We start from the raw sequence: 20,801 nt of genomic DNA, 5'->3' as shown, positions 1-20,801 counted from the left end.
GACTTGGGAACTGACGCAACAGTAGAGTAACTGGACTTTATACAAGCATGAGGTAGTGAGTTTGAGCCATTGTGCCACATGTACCAGATAATGCTTTTCTTCTTTCTCTTTCATTAATTAATAAATATGTTTTGAAAAATAAATCCAAGATTTTAGAACATAGTAGACACTGTAGCAATGTATTAGGGCCCTTTTTTATTTTTATTTTTTAAAGTTGATCAGTGCTACAGGAATATATGTTCCAAATGTGGTTGACTCCTAGCAACGTAGCCATCTAAGCTTTTCCATGGGTTCTGTATAATCTGATTCATCTCCACTTGTCTGTGCAACTGAGATGGTTTTAGAAAGAGAATGGAATGTTCCTGATTAAAGCATGAACCTGAAAATTGTAAACCAGTACTGGGCTTCTGGTCTCCCAAGGAAAAAAAAAAATCTTTACTTATCATTAGAAGAAAATAAGAGCCTTGTAGCATAGCCATTGAGTGCACATAATACAATGGGCAAGGACCCAACTTCAAGCCCCCAGCCACCACTTGCAGGGGGAATGAGCTGTGAAGCAATGCTGCAGGTGTTTCTCTTACTCTTTATCTCTCCCTTTCTTCTCAATTTCTAACTCTATCCAATATATAAATAACTACATGTTTTGAAAATGGGTGGGGGAGATAGCAATGGTTATGTAAAAAGAGTTCCATGTCTGAGATACCAGATTTCCCAGATTCAATCCTCAAATAAAAAAGTAAATAATTTACACACATACCCAACTGTCTCTCTTTCTAAAGTGCACACACACACACACACCACACACACACACACACACACACACACATACACACACACACACACACACAATCTGTATTGTATAATCATTGGTATAATTATTATTTTGAGTCTCATTTTGATATATTTCTTAAAGGCTTATATGATGATCACTTAGTATCTTCTACAGAATACAATACTGAGCATATTGGAATTTTAGTATTTTAGACTAAAAGTGATTCTTTTACTGTAGGGAATAATACATCAACATTTGTATACTACTAAATCCTGATCCTGGATAGTTATGAAAAGTTCAATTAGTATTTAAGAGTCATCATTGTAACGGGGGAAAAATGAACCTGAGTAATTCATGTGGTAAAAACGTTGTCATTTCTGAAGAAAGACTGTCACTTCTTGCCAAGGGGCATGTGACTTCTTTCCCTTATTTTATTAATCAAGACACTCCTAAAGACATAACATCTTTCAAACTAGTGAGCCAGAAAATTTCCTGCTATGTCTGGCAATATTAATGATGAATAAAATTCTTCCAGTGACTAAATCAGCTTAAGTTAGGGCCTTTTGAAAGATTCACTAATAGATATGTGAATATCTGAAATCAAGGAATTATGCCAGGCATAAGTAAATAATCAAACAGAATCCAGTATCACCCATTTTTCTTCAATGCAATTTGAAGTTTTTGATGATTCGTTATTAGGTGAAAGACAAAACAATGAATAATTAAGGAAGAGTATATTAAATAGAAAAAAATTGAATCAGAAATAATTCTTTTAGTGTAAATTAATTCTCCCTACTACTATAGGATTAGCTAACACCTTTATCAGAACACATGATAATTATCATTTTATTAAACTTTTTATAGTGAGAGCAATTAAGATCTAGTGTTATAGCAAGTTAGAAGTATATAATATCACAGTGTACAACCATCTACAAATGGTGAACCAAGGGCTTTTTTTTTTAGAGTTGAATAGCTTTATTAGCTAGATCTACAAATACAATGCTGTTATTAATGATAACATATTCGTTAGTTCTTAATCTTACAGTTTATGTCTTTCTTAAGAAACTCTGGGTTTAATAATAAGCACGATTCATGATAAAAAAAAATTTCATTAAAAGTAGAGAATCATATAACTTCCAGGAATAACTGCCAAGGCACATTCATGCATGTTTGACCTCCATATAACCCAGGCTTAAAATATGCATGCAGTAACAGATTACTTTTAAATTCTTCAGTGTTACAAGTTTGATAAACATGAATATTCTTTCACATCTAAATGTAGACCAGCCACTTTAGGGAATAAAATTACATTTTTGGCATACAATGTCCTCTTTTTTTTTAACATTATAGTGTATTACTTTTAATAGCTTTATGTCTGTAACAGTCCTTGATAAAGCAATATTTTAATCTTTGAACAACAAATCAATTACTTTATTTTGTGGAAAATTATCCATTATACTATACCTACATCCTTCCTATAGCTTTTTTTTATGTCATTCTTTTTCATTATTAGAACTCAAATACCTTTCCTTTTTCAAATGTGTCACCTTTTGTTATTATATATATGTTTTTTGTACCCTAGAACATCTAGAAAGAATTTTGCTTTAAAAATCAATCACAATATTCTTTCTTAAAGTGTTTTTTTTTTTTTAGTTTTATTTATTACTGGATAGAGAGACAGAGAGAAATTGAAAGGGGAGGGGAAGACAGTGAGTGAGCGAGACAGAGAGACACCTGCAGCCCTGCTTCTCCATTAGTGAACCTTCCCTCTTGCAGGTTGGGAGCAGGGGCTTGAACCCGAGTCCTCGTGCACTGTAATGTGTGCGCTTAACCACGTGCACTACATTCTGCCCCCCCCAATCGTTTTCTATACATGTCAAATAGGTTAAAATTGTTGTAAAATTTAACAATAATCTTTAAAACCTTTCAGTGTATTGTTTTGCCAGAGATGCAATGTGTTCTGTATCTGTATGTATGCAATGTTTTGGTTGGTTGTTCTCATGTGTAGCCTGAGCTCCCAGTTTGTTTCCCACTCTCCTGTTAGATACCATATTTCAAAATGTAATTTTTTTGTAAGACAGAAAATGAAACATAAAGAATCCAAACTGGATGACTGAAAAATTAGCTCAGTTGGCAGAGTGCAGGAGATACTTGTCCAAGGCTAATAGTTGCCAAATCAGTGCCCATAGGTACTGAAGTGGTGCTCAGACTTCTCTTTCTCTCATTCTTTCTCATATGTGAATGCTCTCTCTCTTCTATTTATTCTGAGCAATAATGATCTACAGACAGTTGCTGTCACTTATGCATACTTTCTTCCTGTGATAGGTGTCTGCACACTACACCCACCACCAACTAATGTTTTCCTCCACCTTGGTAAACTAATGCACATTGCATTTTTTTTGTATTCTTTTTAAATTTATTTACTAAGGAAAAAGATAGGAGGAGAAAGAGAAAGAACCAGGCATCACTCTGGTACATGTGCTGCTAGGGTTTGAACTCAGGACCTCATGCTTGAGAGTCCAGTGCTCCATCCATTGTGCCACCTCCCAGACCACATGTAAATTGCTTGCCAATGGCTCCTCTTAGATAATTATTTTCTATGATAACAACTGCATGTTCCCACAGAATAGTGGTCTTGACTTACTTTTCTGCATGTACATAGTAAATCGGAGAAGGTAAGAATAGAGCTTTTTCCCTAATACTCAAAGATCCAGTAACTTCATTTCAAATAAACATCGAAAACACGTCTTTTCAATAAGAAATAATCATCCAGTGCTGTGTTGTATTGAGAAGCTTTTCCTTATATATTTACATTGAAGCTGAAAAATAGTGTGATTATTTTAGTGTATGTTTCAATTCTAATGACTTAGTTTGACAGGTGGGAGAGACAATGCCAATTTAATGTCAGATATTTCCACAATATATCAGCCATTCCTTATAGTCCTGGCTAATAAACCAAGCCATATGTAAAACCACCACAAAATAAGGGTGATTATGTGAGATGACATAGTATTTACTTTCTTAAGATTCAGTAAACATCTGTGTAATACATCTTGTCAGCTTGCATTATTCCTTGAATTTCTCCCTTCAGCTTGCCATGTGTTATGAATAAATTTCCTTCCCATCAGTCAACTTCTAGAAATAGCATTTTTTTCCACTTAATATTGCATCCTGTAGTTTGACTTTTTGCTTATTTTGGTCTTAGAGTTAATGCTTTTTGTCCAGCTGTATATAAACATTTGCTAAGAGTTAAAGTAAGAAGAATATCACTACTTAGTCAGATATAAACAAAACTAATTTTAGATGATTCACTTGTGAACTGTGATGAGGTTATGGTCTTGGGAAGTTAGATTGTATGCAAAATACTTAAAAGAAGAACCTGAAATTCATGTTTGATCAAAAGGGACAGAAGCTGTTTGACTTTACTTTGTATAGTTTCGGGGAAAGGACTGGCATTTTCCTGGGTGATAAGACCTTCCATTTACTAGATTTTTTTGTATTGGTAACCACTGAAATTCTTGGAACCGTAGATTGCAATCTTTTCAATATGTTTTTTGACTTACGCTTTTATTGGTTACTTTTTTTTTTTAGTCTCTTAACAGCTAGGATGTTAGCAAATGTGAATTGTGATTATTTTGTGTTTTGAATTTTAGCTCAGTTTCTATTTTTTTTGTAGTTTTGGTTCATTTTTATGTGTAGCATATATGAGAGAGAGTATTTATGTATGAACAGAAACACTGCTCTTAAAAAATTGGGAATGAAAACAATTTTCATTAAAATATGTTTAATAACTGTACAGATGGCAAGGATGCTGGAGTTTGAAAAGCTCATTTTCTTATCTCGGACACTATTTGAACGATACTGAGGATGAAATGTGTTTTTAGCAAACTTAAAAAGTCAACACTTATAGTTTGTAACCTTAATTTTGCACATTTTTCTGTGGCAAATGTTACTTTGGTTTTTGTGTATAGGTTTGTAAATAAAATTATTTAAAACTGCTCTGTTGGCAATACATTTTGGATCTAGTGTTTTTGATGTAAAATTGGGCTTAAATTCCAGTACTGAAAAGTTTTATATTGAAATTCCCCTCCCCCACAGCTTGTAATATATGATTATTGATACTCAGTTACATGGCTGTTGTTTAAAGTTTAAATAGCATATAACATGTGACTTCCCTAGTTACATGTTATACTAGGGATGTCACATGTTATATGCTTGCTATGTTTAGCACAACATACAGTGTTTACATTGAATGATATAGTTGTAAGTGAAAGTGATAGTGAGCCTATCAAGAACTTAGTGATTTTTCTAGTGTTTCTGAAATTGTTTAGGCAAAATTTCAAAATTATAGTCTCATAATTATTTTTGAGTTCTTCTTCTTCTAGCGTTTGCCCTTCTTCCGTAGCCAGTCAACAGCGTCAGGTTGAGCCTGATGTAAAGTTTCGAGACTTCCTTTGAATCTGGATGGGTGGCAGTCGTTGACTATGTGGGTCATAGTCTGTCTGTAGCCGCAGGGGCAGTTCGGGTCATCTCTGGCTCCCCAGCGATGGAACATAGCAGTGCACCGGCCAGCGATTGAGGAGGGCCCAATCATAACGTGCTAGGTCAAAGCCGGGTTGACGTTTGCAGGGGTCTGTGATGAGGTGTTATTATTTTTGAGTAATTCTGCCTCATACATAGCTTCTAAGTATTAAAACAGAAATATGTAGCTGAAACCTTAAAAATGGAAAAAAATTATTCATTCCATTAATTTCTTGTTCACAAGTTTTTCTTTTCCCTTTTTTTTTTTAGTCTCCAGTTTTATCTCTGGCAGTCATTTTGCCCACTTTTATTGGATAGGACAGAGTGAAATTGAGAGGTGTGGAGGAGATAGAGAAAAAGATAGACACCTGCAGGCCTGCTTCAAAACTTGTGAAACATCCCCCCTGCAGGTGGGGACCAGTAGGCATGGACCAGAATCCTTGTATGGGTCCTTGGTTTTAGTACTATATGTGCTTAAATTAGGTGCACCACAGCCCAGCCCCTTGAACAAGTCTTCCTTCATTTGACAATTATCCAACAATTACCAAATATTTTCTGAGAGATACCTTTAGATATGATAAATTGAAAGATATATTACATGGTCTATTTTATTTGTAATTTGCTGTCTGGTGGAGAGACAGACACATAAAATAGAAAAACAAAATAATAAAATAACAGTTTGACATTGCTACCAGTTAGGGGAATAGAGTGTACATATATACATAAATAAACATAGATTTAAAATAGTTTTGTTTGCGATAGATTTTTTTCCAGAAAGCTGGTTTTTATGAATATTTTCCCCTTATTATATGTGCACATAATATTATTATGTGGATGTGCTTGTCATGCTTTTTAACCTTGATTTTAAATCAATAATGCTCAAATTACTTATTTTTTTCTAAAAGGTACATACAAGTTATGCTCTTCATCTTTCTTTTTTTCAATTTCCATAGATATGGACTTCTCTTTGTGACTTAAGGAACTACTAAATGTGGATGTGTAATTTAATGCCTTTGTGTAAAACAAAGTACTGATTTTAACTATCTACAGAAAAGAATTATAAATGCTGGACAGTTTAATGTATATTAAATGGACTTATGAGTATGTCTCGGCATTGTATGTGATGGTCAACAAAAAGCGGAACACTACCTTGGTTAAGGGAGAACTGGAAGTTTCATTTTCACAAACCACAAACTGAAACTTTTCAGTTTAATAAAATTAATACAAAGGGTGGGGGCATTCCTAAAAATTGAAAATGCTGAATAATGCACTTTTTATGTTATGTCCCTATGAACCAACATTTTTGTAGGTGAATTTGACTAATTAGTTTTATCTATTTATTTATTTATTTATTCCCTTTTGTTGCCCTTGTTTTATTGTTGTTGATGTTGGATAGGACAGAGAGAAATGGAGAGAGAAGGGGGAAGACAGAAAAGGTGGGGAGAGAAAGATTATGAAGCGACTCCCCTACAGGTGGGGATCCTTATGCTGGTCCTTGCACTTTGCCCTGCCTGCGCTTAACCTGCGACTAATTAGTGTTTTAAGCCAGAGTGAAGACACTGTCAGTCTTCACAACTTCTCTAGTCTTCCTCTCTTGTTTTGAATTGACCATGGTTCTACTTACAGAAAAAGGTAGTCACCTAAAGTAAGTAAATTAGTGAATCAGATCATGTTTCTCATTTAAGTTTAAATGAAACATATTTTTTTAATTACATTTATTTTATTTTAATGAAAAGATACAGAGAGAAGGACATAGAGAGAAACACCATAGCACTACTCAGCTTTGGTTTATGGTGGTACAGGGGATTGAACCTGGGATATTAGAAATGAAACATCCTTAGCATGTCCAAATTCAAAACAAAAATTTGAAATAATTATACAGAGAAAATCTAATGCTTTGCTCACAAAGCGACAGTTTGGGCCCAGCACAGGGGTGGAGGGGCTTGTTTTCTTTGATGTTTATTATCACACATGCAGGAGAAACTGTCCTCTGTAAATACTGTTAATAGACATGTCTTTCAGAATTAAGAAATATTCTGTCCTAGGGACAAATACCATTTCTACAAATACCATTTATACAGGTCCTCAGTGCATACACAGAGAATATATAGATAACTCTAATATAATGATTAACTCTAAGATTTTATTAAAATTAGCATCTTATGACTGTAACTATGACAGTTTCATGTGAGATAGAATAAATATATAAATAAATATCTTTGAGCAGAGTAGCAGAGACAATTAGTTCTTCCAAAGAAAACAAACAAAACATTGCAATGAATATTAATCTCTGGACTTTTAAAAGACAGCTAGGACTTTTGTTTTTGACCAGAGCATTCCTCAGCTCTGGCCTTGGTTTTGCTGTCATAAAACTGACACCTTTCCCATGCAAGACCTGTGCACTGCTGCTGAGTTATGGGCCTCACCTACAAATAGGACTTTTTAGTTTGGAGTTAGAATAACTTATAGAGGGACATCGTTATAGACAGATAGATTATACATTAGTGGACATAGACAAAATTATGAAGTAGTGTGATACAATTTGGATCCATAATAGAAAATGGTATGTGTAGAAAACTCTGGAAGATTACAGTGGGAAGAAATTGTGAAATTCTTGAACTGATATCACTGAAGATTTTTAGTTAGAATAGTGGCATGATTAAATAGTACATTCTCTTTTTTATTTATAAAATGGAAACATTGACAAGACCATAAGATAAGAGGGGTACAACTCCACACAATTCCCACCACCAGAACTCCCTATCCCCTCCTCTCCCCTGATGGCTTCCCTATTCTTTAACCCAGGGTCTAAATAGTACATTTTCATAAGATGATACTATCCATAAAATAATGATAAAGTTGCAGTTCTAGAATTAAAGAACAGAATATAGCAATGGTTTTCAATAGTGTTTATTAATGATGCATAAAAATGCAGCTCATACATGATATACTCCTACTAATGCTTCCACTGCACACACACACACACACACACACACACACAGTCACACATGTAAGCACGCGTGTCCGTGTGTACATGCACACACGTGAAATAAATTTACATGAAATTGTTTGCAAGGGGCATTGTGATTGTCTTTTATAATCTGTTCTGTTACCTCATTCTGTAAAAAAGAATTGCTGACCGGGAGTTGGGTGGTAATGCAGCGGGTTAAGCGCAAGTGGTGCAAAGCACGAGGACCTGCATAAGGACCCCGGTTCGAGCAACCGGCTCCCCACCTGCAGGAGAGTCGCTTCACAGGCGGTGAAGCAGGTCTGCAGGTGTCTCTCTTTCTCTCCCCCTCTCTGTCTTCCCCTCCTCTCTCCATTTCTCTCTGTCCTATCCAACAACGACCACATAAATAACAACAACAATAATTAAAAAACAACTAAGGCAACACCAGGGAAAAAATATATATATATGTAAAAAAAATTGCTGACCAAAGATTATAAATTCTGTTCATGATCCACCAGTGGGACTAAAGCTAATAGTCTACAAAACAGAGACTGGGAAATAATTGCCATAAAAGTTTAAAGAAACAGGTGTGTCTTGACTGAGAAAATATCAATAGGAATAGAGAACAGAAGATATTCAGGAGAACTTTTCAGATAGGTAATTTCAGAGCTTTATAAGTCAGATGTGGATAACAAAATAATTACTGAGATCTATACCTTTTATTCAAATCAGACAGTGTGTATTTAATAAACTCGAGCATGAAAAAATATTTACAATAAATGTCATGTAATGAATGTGAAGTTACCTTGGATTTGTAAAAATTTTCCTGCCTCCAGGGTTATCATTGTGGCTTGCAACCTGCACTATGAATCTACTGCTCCTGGCAGTCATTTTTTCTTTTTTTTGTGTGTGAGTTTGTTTTTGCTTTTTTGTTGGATAGGATAGAGAGAAATTGAGAGGGGAGGGGAAGGTAGATTGAGAAAGTAAGATAGACACCTGCAGAACTGCTTCACCACTAGTGAAGCTACCCCTCTGCATATGGGGAGTGGGGGGCTTGAACCAGGATCCTTGAGATTAGTACTATGTGTGCTTAAGCCAGTGTGTCATCACCCGGACCCATTTTTCGTATTAGATTAAAAAAATGTCATGTTAATTTTTATCCACTAACCTCTTTGCTTGCTGTTTGCTTGCTAAAATAACATCTGCATCTTCTGAGTACTATACCAACTGTCTTTCTAGGACCAAATGTCAGCAATAAATTAGAAATCATTTTCAAACTTGGGTTTCATTTTTCAGAGAAATGGAAATAATCTGTTTCAAATTTAGATTGATCATCAAAATATTTTTTTCTTTTCTTAAGTACAAATAAAGTTGATGTCAAAGCATTATTATTGTACCAAGTTTGATGAAGTTGTCTCCAAGTGTCAGGCTCCCACAGCCTCTGTAAGGATGGCATAGTACAAAGTTTATTAACACTATGAAGTGCAAAAAGTAAAAATCACTGTTTTATGGGGGCCGGGCAGTAGCGTAGCGGGTTAAGCGCACATGGCACAAAGTGCAAGGACCTGCATAGGGATTCAGGTTTGAGCCCCTAGCTCCCCACCTGCAGGGGGGTCGCCTCACAAGCTGTGAAGCAGGTTTACAGGTGTCTATCTTTCTCTCTCCCTCTCTTCCTTCTCGTCCTCTCTCAATTTCTCTCTGTCCTATTCAACAACAATGACAGTAATAACAACAGCAACAATGATAAACAACAGGGGCAACAAAAGGGAAAAAAATAGCCTCCAGGAGCAGTGGATTTGTAGTGCAGGTACTGAGTCCCAGTAATAACTCTGGAGGCAAAAAGAAGGAGGAGAAGGAGAAGAAGAAATTATTGTTTTCTGAAGTGGATGATTAAAGTATCAGTCACTGTATTTCACAAAAGCTTCTTCCTTCTTAACGTTCAACATGATTTTTAAGAACATATATTTCATGCTGAATCAGTTTCTCTCTTTCTGCTCAGCAACCACTGATCAATGATGTGGTTTACTTTCCTGTTGTTGAAAGATGAATATTCAGTCTAAACAACTTTTGCTTGGTTTTTCCACTCTCTTCACTCAAAATCACCATCAAAAATTTTTATGCAAAGCAATGAGGAATGGGGAACATCTCAGCGACTTCCTGAATTTTGTATTCACACTCCTTCAGGAAAATAAGAGATTATTTCTTTTTAATTACAAAGGAAAAATTTAAGATCTAGCTCAATATTTGTTCTCTATATAATTTTATGAAATATGACATAATACATAAAAGGTATTGATTTTGCTATTCTGTGTACCTCAGTTTACTAATTTGTAAATTTCGGTAGTATAGTTCACTATGTTGTTTAGTAAGTATATTATCTTTAAAGGATTACTGGCACTTTGTAAACTTTTTATAAGTGTTATCATAAAATTAAATATACCTACTCTGCACCGTATAATGGCAGAAAGCATAATGGAAATTGAATTGAATTTATTCCACTCAGGTGAATAAATGTTATCAGTGATGGGAACATGTAAATATAGAGTTGAAATAGCATGCTTAATTTTGTTTCTATTCATTTTGGCAAATTATTCTAATACTGCTGGATATGTTGGACACTGAACTGGTAGCCACTGATGACTAGAAAAGAAATGAGATGTGGTTTAAGGAACTCATAAGCTACCAGGATAAACTGCTGCATCCATGCAAGTGGCATATGGTGTGATTAATTCAATGAAAGATACATGTGGATATTAACTGATGAAAATGATGTAACATAGAATTTGAAACTTACTTCTGGAGACCAGACATCTCTGTTCATTATGCCCATGGGTGAGCAGAACTAAGGAATAAGTTTGTGTACACTAAGTAAAACTGAAGCAGGTGATATCTGACTTGACTTTATTGAAAATTTTTTTGTAGTATCTTTATTTATTAGCTAGACAGCCAGAAACTGAAAGGGAAGTGGAGACAGAGAGGCAGAGAGACAGAATGACACCTGCAACACTGCTTCACCACGCAAAGCTTTCTTCCTACAGGGGGGATGTCGGGGGGGGGTGTTGAACCCAGGTCCATTCACATTATTAACATGGGAACTCAACCAGGTGTGCCACCACCCAGCCCCTGTCTTATTTTTTAAAGTTATGTTTTATAATAAAGAGGTGGCGGGGGAAAGGGTATGTGGTAATAGAGGAAGAGGCCAGAGTAATGAAATCTGCCATTGTGCTAGCTCCTGAGCTAGCTCCGAAGTTTTAAATTTCACTCACTGAATGTCTCCTGAGCTAGAATGAGCATACTGAGAACATACGGACATAATCGACTGTGAGAATAAGAGATTAGTGCTCATAAGACCCTTTGATGGCTTGAAAAGGCTAGGTAGGATAACTTAAACTGGATAGGAGTGATGAGAATAAAAGAAGTCATATTTGTTGATGTAAATTTGATATTGGCATTTGATAACCAGTATAATATGGAAAATTGGAAAAGGGGAGATCTGACAGATGTCTCTCAGATGCTTTTCTTTTGATGACAACAGAAGCGTTATTGTCATAGGAGACAGAAAAGGCAACAACAGATTTATGAAGAGTAAAGAGTAGTAGATAACTGAAAGTACTGAGTTGCAGTGTCTTAGAGACAACTATTAAAATTTGAAGTAACTCGCTTCACTGAAAGGAAAGTCATATTAGTGAAAAAGATTTGTGTAGCCATGCTCAATAAAGACATTGCCATAGTTGACATGATTCGAAAAGAGATGATTAAAACCCTACAAAATATTAACAATTAAATGATAAGAAATAATCAGTTGAGGAGGTCAGACGGTAACACACTGGGTTAAACATACATAGTTCGAAACACAGGGACTGGCATAAGAATCTCAGCTGGAGCCCTCGGTTCAAGCCCCGGCTCTCCACATGCAGGGGTGTCACTTCTCAAACAGTGAAGCAGGTTTGCAGGTGTCTTTCTCTCCCCCTCTTTGCCTTACCCTCTTTCAATTTCTTTCTGTCCTATCCATTAACATCAACAGCAGCAGCAACAACAGTGTGTGTGTGTGGAGACAGAGAGAGAGAGAGAGAGAGAGAGAGAGAGAGAGAGAGTCTCCAGGAGCAGTGGATTCGTAGTGCAGGAACCGAGCCCCAGTGATAACCCTGGAGGCAATAATAATAATAATAAATAATATATATTTATAAAAATTATGAATAATAAATAATGATAATTATCATTATTATTTATTGAACATTTGTTCCTTTTAAATATTTAATATTTAATAATATTTAATATTTAAAAATATTTAATATTTATTTAGTATGTGATCAGTCTTTTATTTAAAATCTTTTAAATACTTAATTTCTTTCATGAGAGAAAGAGGTTGAAGCACAGCTCTAGCAGGCAAGATACTAGAGATCAAACCTGGGGGACACTGAGAATTGAACCTAGTGCCCCATACATGAAAATCCTGTGCTTTATTGCTAAGCTACTTTACCCAGTTTCAACACTTTTGTTGTGTAGGGATTGTGTAAATAGGTGCATAGTAGTCCTGCTATCCTCTACAACAGCTAAAATTAGATAGTATTTTCAGACCTGTCTTCTTGACAGAAAGAATCAGAAATGTGGCCCAAGCTGGTCTAGCTTCCAGATGTGGCTTTGGTAAGAAATAGGTTCAATATTGATTCTTAGATACTTAAAGTTCAGCATTACCTTGTGAGAGGAACAAGAGATGCCCATGGCAGGGAGCTAATAAACTGTCCTGTACTGTAATGACCAAGTCATCTTTCCAGTATATATTTTTCTTCTAAGTTAACCAGAGTTTATTTCTGACTGTTGGGTGCAAGCAGGCAGAATTATGAGCAGAAATAGTCACCAACCAATTTCCAGAATCAGTTTGGTAATTTTTTTCTCATTCTGTGATTTCCCCAGAAATATGACACTGTTCTCACCATCCAAACAATTATTAGTCTGGGGAAAAATTTTACTCTTGTTTAGTCACCTGGTTATTTTCATGATATATGTCACTTATATTTATTTCAATCAAGTATTTTAATAATTTTATCATATCATTAAGCATAAATATGCAATTTGTTAATATTTTTATCTACATACTGAAACTGGAATTCCTTATCTCTATTATGCTTTTTTGTTTTAGTTTTTTACTTCATACTAGTATACCACATATAAGTCAACTGTTAATTCTGTGCTTCAGATTTTAGAAAAGAAACCTTGATTATTTACTCATTTCATTAGCATTTTAGAAATCTCTCTTGATAAATGTGAGGCCTGATTATTATTTTTGTTCTTGATATTTTAAAACTAAAGTTTTAGGGAGTCGGACGGTAGCGCAGTGGGTTCAGTGCATGTGGCACAAAGTGCAATGACTGGCATAAGGATCCCGGTTCGAGGCCCAGGCTCTCCACCTGCAGGAGAGTCCTTTCACAGTCTGTATTTCTCTCCTCCTCTCTATCTTCCCCTCTGTCCATATCCAGCCACAACGACATCAGTAACAACTACAATAATAACTACAACAATAAAAAGAAAACATTGAAAAACTAAACTTTTAGATACTTTTATTCAGCGACTGTTCAGGATATTGGGCAGTGGTCATGACCAAATGAAGTATAAAATGTTTAAGTTCTGAGAGTCTAAGCCTAAAACCTGAGACCACATGGCAAAGCACACTTTCTCTCATAGGGAAGCCAGTGTGAAGGATGAACAAATATTTCCTCTCATTATGAAAAAAATCATGTATGTGAACAATGACAATTATGACTCTTATTTTTGAGATTATTCTAAAGTAGTGGTGTTTCTCTTTTTAATATGAACCATTCCTTAGACTTTTTTATTTACTTATTTTTATTTATTTATTTTTCCCTCCAGGATTACTGCTACTCCTGGCGAGCATTTTTTTTTTTCATTTTCTTAGAAAGGACAGAGAGAAATTGAGAGGGGTGGGGAAGTTAGGGAGAAGGAAAGAGAGACATATGCTGACCTGCTTTGCTGTTTGTGGATCATCACCCCTGCAGGTGGGAAGCCAGGGGCCCAAACCCAAATCCTCCTGTAGGCCCTTGCCTTTGTACTATGTGGACTTCACTGAGTGTACCACCTCCCGGCCCCCTTGAAAGTATTTTTAAAGATAAAGACAGAGAGGTAGAAAGAGTGAAAAAAGAACACAGCACCAAAGATTCCTTCAGTGCAATGGGGTCTCAGCTCAAACCTTGGTAGCACACATGACAAAGCAGTAAACTATCCACATGAGGTATTTTGCTGGTCCCTTTGGGCATGAACTTAATTAGAGTTCTTGATCTATAATATATCCCACTCCTTACCTGAAAGGACTGCTAATTTCTGTTTGGAGCATACAACCCTCATCTCATGAAAGTCCATAGAGACAGGTAGACTGTATGCTTCAACTTCCCGTAACAATTAGACAAAAGCAACTGCAAATTGTTTGTTTAAAATGACAGCTTTCAGAGAATACTTGTTTTCTTAGCTCTTGAAACTCAAAAGCAGAGTAAGACTGGATAGTAACAATAGTCTTTCTCTGGGGTTGTGGAAAAGAAGATATTCTCTCCACTTCACAGTTAGTTAACAAGTATGATTTTGTTGTTAATTATGGTTTTGGCTGAGGGATTTCAGTGTTAGTACAGACAGGTACACATTAGAGTTGGTCAAAAAAATGTTAGTCATCAGTGCAGATTCTCACCCTAACATGAGGTAAAAAACCAAAGTTTACTATGTAATGCACCCAAGTCTTGTTCTTTTCATGTAAACCTAAATTTGTACATATGTCATATTTATAAATAAGTAATTAATAAATTCCTTTATCATAGTGCATGCTATTCCTCAGTCTCTGCAGAGATTAGTTTCATACCAAACACAAATCCATAAAATATACCATGGGATATGTCAATAAGTATTATATTATTGATTTGCTAATAAAAAGTGTAAAGATATTTTGACTAAATTATATTATTGTAAAATAGGACAAAGAGAGTTAACATATAAAGCCAGGACAAGTTGTTGACTAATCATGAACCTAAAGGCTAGAGTATTACAGATGAAGAGTTGGGGGGTCTCCGTTTTCTAGATAGCTAGTAGACATATTTTAGTTATATTCCAAAGGGCCTATGACTATACTCGTTTTTTTCCCCGAGTCTGAAATATGATATGCAGTTGGATACAAGTTATAGTCTCCGGAGATGATCTCATGGCTGAAAAAAGGACCAGAAAGCTGGATCAGGGAAGAGAGTAGCTCCCAAATATGGGAAAGGTGTATAAATATTGTTGACTGTAAACCCCATAAATTTGATCTAATCTGGGGCCCATATTCAGCTTAGGAGCCTATGTGACCTCTGCATCCCTCTAAATCTGAACTCACATTCTGTGGTCATGAGTAGGTTCATGATTAGTCAACAACTTGTTTGGCTTTCTATGTTAACTCTTTTTTCAGCCACCAGGTTCCAGATGCTAGTATGATGCTGACCAAACTTCCCTGGACAGACAACCCTTACCAATGTGTCCTAGAGCTCCAATTCCCAAAAAACCCCACCCCACTAGGAAAAGAGAGAGGCAGACTGCGAGTATGGATCGACCTGTCAATGCCCATGTTCATCAGGGAAGCAATTACAGAAGCCAGACCTTCCACCTTCTGCATCCCACAATGACCTTGGGTCCATACTCCCAGAGGGTTAAAGAAGAGCAAAGCTATCAGGGGAGGGGATGGGATACAGATTTCTGGTGGTGGGAATTGTGTGGAGTTGTACCCCTCTTATCCTATGGTTTTGTCAGTGTTTCCTTTTTATAAAAAATAAAAATAATAGGACAAAGTCACCTATTTTTTAATGTATTCAGAGAGTGTAACAGTATTTGCACACTGGACTGTTGAACTGTTAAAAGCAGGATCACATGTGTAGAGAATATTGACATGCCTTAATATGAAGTTCTGTGATCCTTAATATGTCATACATGATATTAGTCCTTTTTCCATTATGAATTAAAATAAATAAACAATCATAAAATAAATGAAGGTACCTTCAGTTTTGCATAAAGGAATATTTAGAGGTAATATTATCTAGTACAGATCTGAAGATATTTCAGAAGTTCAGAGTAAAAGTGAAACTAACTACATTTTTGCAGCTATTTAACCAATGGTAGAAAATAAACTTTAGTAATTTAAGGCTTAGGCAGAATAGAGTAAATATAGTATACAGTCAACTCCCTATTTCTGTGTATATGTTTTCATGTTTCTAATATGCAAAAAAGTACAAAATGTTGAATAGTACAAAAGATCATTTTTCTGGAGAAAGAGAACTTGAATGTATGAAATATTTTTTATGTACTCAGTGGCTTTCACTCATGAAAATTTATCCTTTAAAAAATGTTCACCTAGAGGAGCCCCCGACTCCCCACCTGCAGGAGGGTCGCTTCACAAGTGGTAAAGCAGGTCTGCAGGTGTCTATCTTTTTCTCCCCTCTCTCTGTCTTCCCTTCTTCTCTCCATTTCTCTGTCCTATCCAACAACGACATCATAACAACAACAATAATAACTACAACAACAATAAAACAATAAGGACATCAAAAGGGAAAATAAATAAATAAATAAATAAATAATGTTCACCTAGAAGGACTTATGTCGGCAGTGGTGATGTTGTGCAGACACCTATCATAAAGAGATGAAATTGCACCCAAATGAGAGCAACCATCTTGTAAATGACTATTTTCTAATAAATACTTGAGAAAGAACAGGCCACCCTTCAGTTTTATGAGATTAAAAACAACACATTAAGTAGTGTATTTGCCCATAAGTTCTTGAGACATTCTTACTGCTTTTGAATATTGTAACTTCTAACAAGAATTTATTTTAAAACATGAAGAATATGTGATTTCAAATCAATTTATATTCTTGCTCAATCAGCAGTATTGCTACTAGTTCACATGACACTCACAAGTCTACTGAATTGCTGGAGTGCAGCACAGCTGGTTGGTTATTTTGGCTTTTTAAATTACCCTGAATTTGTGGCATTTGACTAATTATATGATGAAATATCTTATTCAAGAATGGGGTTGTTAATTTACTCACTGCATATGGACATTATGTTATCATTCCTTTCAGTGAAAAAAAAATAGACATAGTCACTTCAAGGAAAATGAACAAGCTAGACTCCTGGTGCTAGCTTTGTAGATATTTAAAGTGCTCCCCACCAAAAAAAAAAAAAGATTGCTCTGACTATCTGGTACTCTTTGCAACATCAGTTAGCATCATCATTGTTCAGCATCCTTTGAATCAAATGTGTAGTTTTCCCCTAGATCAACCTTATTCTTTAGAAATATTGTTATTATGTTAGTTTCCTTTTGCTTGCAATGTGGAAAGTACCACTCTTTCAAAACTGAACTTTATTGAGAAGTATCTTACTAGGTTTTAAAACACATGGTCAGATAATCATGTTTCAGAAGTATATTGAGTCAGAATACTAGATTTTAGCATATATGGGGGGAAAGGTATTTTTAGTGTCATTCAAGAGTAATTAACAGAATAAACTGAGTTCCTGAAAATGTAATACAATAGAAAATCCTTTTCTTCTGTCTTTAACTGGTTTTAATTATTTTTGCAATTATTGAGAAAAAGGAAGAAGCTGTTCTTTTTCTATACTGGAAATCCTCTGCAAATAATTGCTGATAAGACAAAGATGTTTCTCAAGACATCTCCCCCTAATAGAAATATATTGACTTCAATGCAAACAAACAAACTTTTGTCTGTTTTCTTTACCTGAGGAGGAAAAAGTATGTGATACTGATGTTCAAAATTTATTTCCACGTAGTATACAAATAACCTTATAATCAGTTTGGTTAGAATTGGGGATTAATGCTATATTACATACATCATTATGTATTATGTTATATATTATAATTATCATTATCTTACTTATAAGTGAAACTTAATAAATAGGGGCACTGAAGGAAAATGCCAAGTGAAACCTAGACTGGGCGTAATACATTCAATCAAAGCAAAGGATTCTGGAGGAAGATGAGTCAGAATCGGCAGAAAGAGCTTGGGGTCCTGGTGCATTGTACCCATGTGTCAATGACTGCAATGTAAACCATTAATCTCCTCAGTAAAATGAGAGAGAGAGAGAGAGAGAGGAGAGGGAGAAAACACAAACTAAAGACACAAATTTCAAGTTGTTTTCCAAAGGTGGTTTGTAGTCCAAGAATTAAATCAGTTAATAAGAACAGAATTTAGACTCTTTTACACACTTTGTGAGAAACTTAGAGCTTCAGTGTAGAGAACAAGAGTGAAGATTCTGTCCTTTCTCCACAGGACACACAAACCATGATAACATGGAATACACTCATAGTGAGAATATCTTCAAAAGAAACAGAAAGATATATTACCTTAGAGTAAGAGATTTTTTGTGTTACCGTCTCAAACAATCACATTGTGGTAGCTTTGTTTTTCTTACTTTTCTTATATGTGTATACCTATTGAAGGCAAGAAAATGTATTTGTAGAAAATCTTAAAGGAATTGTGTTCCCTTGACCTCAGCATACATAAATGCTTTCTTTAATTGCTAATCTTTATAAAATTGAAATGAATTGAATTTGGAAAGCAGAATAAACTATCAAGACTAATTTGTTGTACTTATAAAATGGTGTATGTTTCAGATTCATATGTAATGGCAATGGAGGATTTATGAATAGTCCCTCATTAATTCACCAATTAGGAATTCATATCGTGTGGTTTTAGGATAATAACAGAATTCTTCGACAACAGGTCAAATTAATGTAAATGACAGTTTGAGTTTTTATATAAACAGTGCACATTGTGACTAAAGACAGTATTCCTGGGTGTGCTGTGATTTATTGAAATTGTAATTATATAAGCAGACTATCTTTTACCCCCCCACCTGATAAATATAGAAGGCATGCTCATTTCCCAATCTTCTTTTCACATACACTATTTTGGAAGAGGATGTCTTATAATTATGTTTTCATTTGTCCATTTTTTTTTCCTTTTTAGGTGTAATCTAGCCCCTGTGGTGGAGTTTGCTGCAGATGTGGGAACTAAATCAGATTTCATTACCATGAATCCATCAGTTGTACAAAGAGCATTTGGAGGCTTTCGGAATGAGAGTGACAGAGAAAAATTTGTGCATAGGCTTTCCATGCTGAATGACAGTGTTCTCTGGATCCCTGCTTTCATGGTCAAAGGAGGAGAGAAGCATGTGGAGTGGGTTAATGCATTAATCCTTAAGAATAAACTCAAAGTGCGAACTGCCTATCCATCACTGAGACTTATTCATGCTGTCAGAGGGTAAGTGTCTGGAAAGGACCAGTCTGTCCTTGGCACAATGGAGCACATAACATTGTCTATAGACAGAAAGAGCTTCAGCACACGTCCCAGTAGCTATGTCTTCATTGGTTTATATTGATTACTCTACCTACTTGAAGTTTGGTTGCATACTACTTAGTGTATTCCCTTTCTTACAGAAGCAGATTATTGTTCTTGGTACATTTTCCTTTTTTTTTATTTTTTCTTTTATTTATTTATTTTTTAATATTTATTTATTCCCTTTTGTTGCCCTTGTTGTAGTTATTGTCGTTGTTATTGATGTCGTTGTTGTTGGATAGGATAGATAGAAATGGAGAGAGGAAGGGAAGACAGAGAGGGGGAGAGAAAGATAGACACCTGCAGACCTGCTTCGCCGCTTGTGAAGTTACTCCCCAGAAGGTGGGGAGCTGGGGGTTCGAACCGGGATCCTTAGGCCGGTCCTTGTGTTTTGCGCCATATGCGTTTAAACCATTGTGCTACCGCCCGATACATTTTCCCTGGTACATTTTCTTTTTTATGACTACTCATCTACTCATGCAAATTACTGATTTTTTTTAAATTTTAATTTTCTGGATTAAAGAGGAAATGAATTCATTCATAGTAAAATAAGTGAATCTGGGGTAGGAAAACTATCAACAAAAGTGTTAAGTGGCTAGTGGGCAATATTGCACAAGATTAAATGTTAGATGTATTTAAGGAGCAATTAATTCCCATGTGTTGTGAAGAGACCAGGAGGTAGAGATAGTGATAGGGAAGGCTGTCTGGGAGATTATGTGGAATGTTTCCTCCTCCCAGAAGTCACAGGTGCTATTTTTATTAATTAAGTCAGCATTTCCTTTTTATGAACACAAGCTCAGAAGACAAACTAACAGATTCTGGAAGTCACTAGTGACTAAAAGACCAAATTTGGCCATGTGTACATATATTTGTATAACATATCAGATAAGAAAATTATCAAATATAGTGTAATCCCGGGAAATAATTACATCCAGTTTTGGAGTATTAGATAGCAAAGTTCAAAAAAAAATTGGAATCTGGTTGGAAAGATAATCATTTTTACCTAGATAAAACATAGTTATGTATTTTTAGGAGAATAAAGCTTCTAATGGCAGACTGCACTGACAAGGAGAAAGAGTCGAAGCATGAGAACCAGCCAGGCTGTTTGTTTGATTTCTTTACTCATAAAATGATGAAGATATAGGCAGAATCAGTGAACATGGAAAGTAAAGGCATTTTTCA

At 35.4% G+C, this 20,801-nt stretch overlaps 1 protein-coding gene across 1 annotated transcript in view; it reads left to right on the top strand.

Moving 5' to 3' along the window:
* ST8SIA4 (ST8 alpha-N-acetyl-neuraminide alpha-2,8-sialyltransferase 4) overlaps positions 1-19,930 on the top strand; it is a 39,416-nt gene extending 19,486 nt beyond the window's left edge. Inside the window, exon 4 of the mRNA XM_060183848.1 lies at positions 19,251-19,930. Within this exon, the coding sequence (XP_060039831.1) occupies positions 19,251-19,548 (298 nt within the window). The 3' untranslated portion in view covers positions 19,549-19,930. The remainder of the gene's footprint in view (positions 1-19,250) is intronic.
* Positions 19,931-20,801: the final 871 nt, after the last annotated feature.

The sequence above is a fragment of the Erinaceus europaeus genome, unplaced genomic scaffold, assembly GCF_950295315.1.
Source record: "Erinaceus europaeus unplaced genomic scaffold, mEriEur2.1 scaffold_473, whole genome shotgun sequence".
In the NCBI taxonomy this organism is placed as follows: domain Eukaryota; kingdom Metazoa; phylum Chordata; class Mammalia; order Eulipotyphla; family Erinaceidae; genus Erinaceus; species Erinaceus europaeus.
This window is presented reverse-complemented; position numbering and strand designations above follow the sequence as displayed.